The sequence below is a fragment of the Populus euphratica genome, unplaced genomic scaffold, assembly GCF_000495115.2.
Source record: "Populus euphratica unplaced genomic scaffold, PopEup_1.0 scaffold31.1, whole genome shotgun sequence".
NCBI lineage: Eukaryota > Viridiplantae > Streptophyta > Magnoliopsida > Malpighiales > Salicaceae > Populus > Populus euphratica.
In genome coordinates, this window is record NW_011499850.1 from 4215107 (window position 1) to 4219485 (window position 4379).

The 4379-nt window shown below is 28.6% G+C and overlaps 1 protein-coding gene across 1 annotated transcript; it reads right to left on the reverse strand.

Annotated features, from left to right (window-relative positions):
- Positions 1–969: 969 nt before the first annotated feature.
- LOC105121294 (probable xyloglucan endotransglucosylase/hydrolase protein 23) lies at positions 970–2048 on the reverse strand. Its single transcript, XM_011019893.1, has 3 exons — positions 1911–2048; positions 1623–1816; positions 970–1538 (listed from the first exon to the last, which is right to left on the reverse strand). Exons 1-3 carry the CDS (start codon positions 2046–2048, stop codon positions 1136–1138), a joined length of 735 nt encoding a protein of 244 aa, XP_011018195.1. The 3' UTR covers positions 970–1135.
- Positions 2049–4379: the final 2331 nt, after the last annotated feature.

The window sequence follows — 4379 nt, forward strand, 5'->3', positions numbered from 1 at the left end:
AAATAAAAATAAAAATATTTAAATATAGAAAAAAACATTGTAGAATATTATATATTCAAAAATAAAAAAAACATTGTAGAATATTATTACAATTAATAGTGTTTTTTATGTTCTTTTAATTTAATTTTAATTGTAATTGTTAGAAAATGAGGTTTTGATATCAAAATAGAATAATTTCTTTTTACTTATTTTATCAGTTTTTTGAGAAATTTTTATTTAAGAACACGATTTGTGCATCACATTTGAGTGACATGTATTAATTTTTTGGGTTAAAATTTTATTGAAAATTAATCTTTAACATAAACTTTTTAATTTAGAATATGAACATGATTTAAACAAATTATAATTAAATGAAAAATTGATTTTAAAAAACCATTGTGTGATTTATTTCCATGAAATTCAAAACTCTTTAAAATAATTCTATCCCAAATAGAAAAAAAAAACAAATTTTTTTTAACGTTAATAAAGTGAGAAGTTAAAATTGAACAAAATATATATCTAAAATTTAATATAAAAAGGGCTATAAGTAAAATGAGTTTTGGACTCAAACCCTACCCACACATGTTTTGGCTTAAGTCTAGCACTATATTTGAGTTTATTGCAAAATAATATTTTGAATTATAAAAAATTATTTTTTATCATCTAAAATTTAAAATTAAATTTGATCTATGAAAAATTATTTCTTGCCCATTATTTGTTTTGATTTTTTAAAATTTAAATGGATCTTTTAGCTCAAAAGACACCTAGAAACATTTAGGTTTGATTTTGGTTACTATTGGTAATAAAAGTTATTAATGAAATAAATCTATCAACTTTTAGTTACTAAATTTTTTTATAAAAAAAGGGTTGAAGGGGTGTACTTGGTTAATTTTTATAAATTCGACAATCTTCTTTACTTTGTTTTCTAGCATTAATTACTGGTTTTAAACCGTTGTTTTTCCTTTCTAAATTTTCTTCTAATCCAGAGCACAGGAGAAAGCCAAGAATACTTTTTACTCTCATCGAAATACTACGGATCCATATTACATTAAAAACAATTGATTGATGAAAAAGAATTAAAGAATTGCAGTTACAAAAAATAATTGAATATCTTATGTGGCAAAACTTGGACAGGTAATGCAAGGACGTCTTCTTTCTAGGACATGCTGCATTCCGGAGGTAGACCTTGGGGGAATCTATTGACATCTTTGCAGTAATTGTATACCATGTAGTTCTCCCGGACCCATTTCAACCTCTCCTGCCTTGTTGAATCAAGCTCCTCCGAGAACCAAGCATTCGAGGTGGAGGCGGGAGGAGAAGTGGTTGTGCCACAAGAAGATGCCCCATTAGACAAAACACAAGCTTCGGCATTGAAATTTCTATAAGAAGCGGTGAAAGGAGCTAGGGCCCAGTCTGTCTTGACCAAGCCACCTCTTGTAGCCCAGTCATCAGCATTCCATAGACTCGAGTAAATCCTCATCGGCTGGTTTTTTGGAAAGGGAACCCCCATGGACTCCAGGTTCTTGAACTCTCGAATTGGAGTGCCATCCACAGAGAAGCTGGAGCAGAGGAAAGGTAACAAAATTAGTAACACAGCATGTATTAATGTTGTACACGGAGCAGGATTGAAGATTGATGCTTACACAATGCGCTGTGGATTCCAAAGAATGGAATACGTGTGGAAATCAGCAGTTGGGTCAAACCAAAGATAGAATTGCTGCTCTCTGTTGCCTTTGCCTTGGCTAAACACGTTAGTGTGCAGGATGTAAGGATCACCGCTCAAATTCCCCAGGAATTCAAAATCTATCTCATCCCACGCAGACCCTTTTGAGGACAGCTGCATATTCATGTGACAAAAAACATGTTTACTGTTAGTCACATATAATGATTGTTCTGTGCCTTATTTGAGGCAAGCAATCAAGTTCACTTACATAATAAGCAGTGACAGTGCCTGCAGAGTTGCCAGGGACAAGCTTGAGTTGCATGTCAATCTTTCCGAACAGATACTCCTTCCTGGATTGAAATCCAGAGCCAGGCAAACTAACGCGGAGCACGCGTATGCCAAGCATAAAAGAATTAAAAAAAAAACGCTTCATGATAAAAAAAATAATCATTGTTTCAATCTATATAGTGAAATGCAAGAGGCTCAAGGTTTTTTTTCTAAGGTTTTAAGGCTTGGATCAATTTAATGCAATGTAACTTTATTTTAGAGCATGAAGAAACAAATAAAAAAATAAATATAAAAAAAAACAATGTTAAGAAATACAGAACTCTTTTTTTTTAAATATTATTTGGAAATGTGTTGCAAATATTTCATGAAAATTTAATTTTTATTTATAATTTTAGATTATTTTGATGAGTTATATTAAAAATAAAATTTATAAAATAAAAAATATTATTTTGATGAATTTAAATTAATTTGAATTCTTAGCCACAGTTGCTCAAAGCCTGACACTATAAGTGCCGTCTAGGAAACTGCATTCAAGTATCTTTCCCGTGTTCTTTATTTTTTTCCTTTGTTTTGTCAATCATTTTTAATTAGCCCTTTGGAATCTCCCAATTTCGATGGTGATGATTTCATGAAAAAGGTTCAAATGGAGACTCGGCTTTTCACAGTTTGCGGACCAAGACGTGTAAACTAGGTTTTGAATTTGGATTTGAATATTACTGAATAAATAAATAAATTCTTTATGGAAGAAGCAACTCTTCAACACTAAAATTAATAATGGCAACAGATAAATAATGTAAAAGAAAACTTGAGAATAAGTATAGCGTCAAAGAAAATTGAGCCTTGCAATGTAAGATCAAAATGAGAAAAAATATTATTAAAAAATCTATTGTTAAAAGAGAAGCTCACGAATGTTAGTGACATGTTAGTAAACAAAAAAAAAAGATATTGAATTGGCATAGAAAATGATGTATTTTCACCTTAGTTTTAAAATTTGATTTGGTCATTAAATTAATATTAAATTAATTTGGAAGTGTAACTAATTTGGAATTGAAACAGAATTGAGTATAAAATTAAATAAAAAAAATTTAAAACTCAGTAACTAAATTAATCCTATAAAATCTAAGTTAAAAACTTGATTGCAACCTATTAATTATTTTTCAAGTTAAAATAATATAATTTTGATTTATAAAAAAATAAAATAATCTAAAAAACCTGTTCAAAACCCAATTATCGGTAAAAACCCTTGACAAGGATCTTAAACTGAATTAACCTTTTAAAAACTCTAATTTTCACACCAAAAAAGAAAAATATCGCTGAAACCGAATAAAAGTTGATAGTTTGTATAAATCTGTCAATAAAAAGCATTAAAAGAATGTGTGTGGTGGCGGTGGGCGACTTCACTTTTTGGGCGACTTCACTTTTCTGGGTCCTCTAGTCCAGTCCGTGTATTGGATAGGGTGTCGAAAACAGTGGAAGGGGACAGGCGGGGTGTTGCCGTTTGGGCTGGGGCCCAAGCAGCGTATGGTAATTAAATCCTTGAACATGGAAGAGTTCTGAATTGAACGATAGATATATTGTATTTAGATTCAAACCTTCATGGAATTTTTTTCCCATGGTTTTTTTTTTAAAAAAAATGCTAATTCCAGGGTGTTCTGCTTGTCCTTTCATGGATTTGATGAGAATTCTATTCAAGCGTGTTTGAAATAATAGATGTTCAATGCTTGAAATGCTGGCTCCAGGTTGATATGTTTGTTCTTTCAATATTTTTTATTTAAGTCTTTCTTTTATTCTTTGTTTGAAAGTTTATTTTTTTTTATCTCAATCTTATAAATCTTATGTCATGGATGATAGATTAATTGAGTTAATATGGAATAACATAAATTTATTTCTTTTATTTTTTTAATATTTTTTTTTAATTTTATTATTTAATATTAAATATTAAATTATTGATTCTTTTTTCACTATTAATTTATCCCAAGAGCAAGTAAATAAAATTAACCTAAACTAGCTGGGTTTTTTTTAATTGAACTTTGATATTTTTTTACTAGTTTTTTCTTTTGAAATTCTATTTTTTTTATTTTAATTTTATATCATGAGTTATGCGTTAATTAAGTAGCTTGGGTTGACTTAAGTTTTCTTCTTCAATGTTATATTTTTTGAAATTATTTTTTTTATCATTTAATATTTAATTATGAAGCCTTGAGCTTTGTAATTAATTTCTTTTTTATTTATGTGAATTATTTTGGTTTTATATCTAGAGTAGCATGTTAGTAAAATTAACATAAATTTAGTTAAATTATAGTTGTCTAAGTTTTTTTATGTTAGAAAAAATTTGATTTAGTTTGCAATGCAATACAAACTACTTATCTAGTTATAACATAAACAATGATAGTAATAGAAATGATAATATCAACAATAATATTCTTATTAACAAGCTAGAGGTTGAATG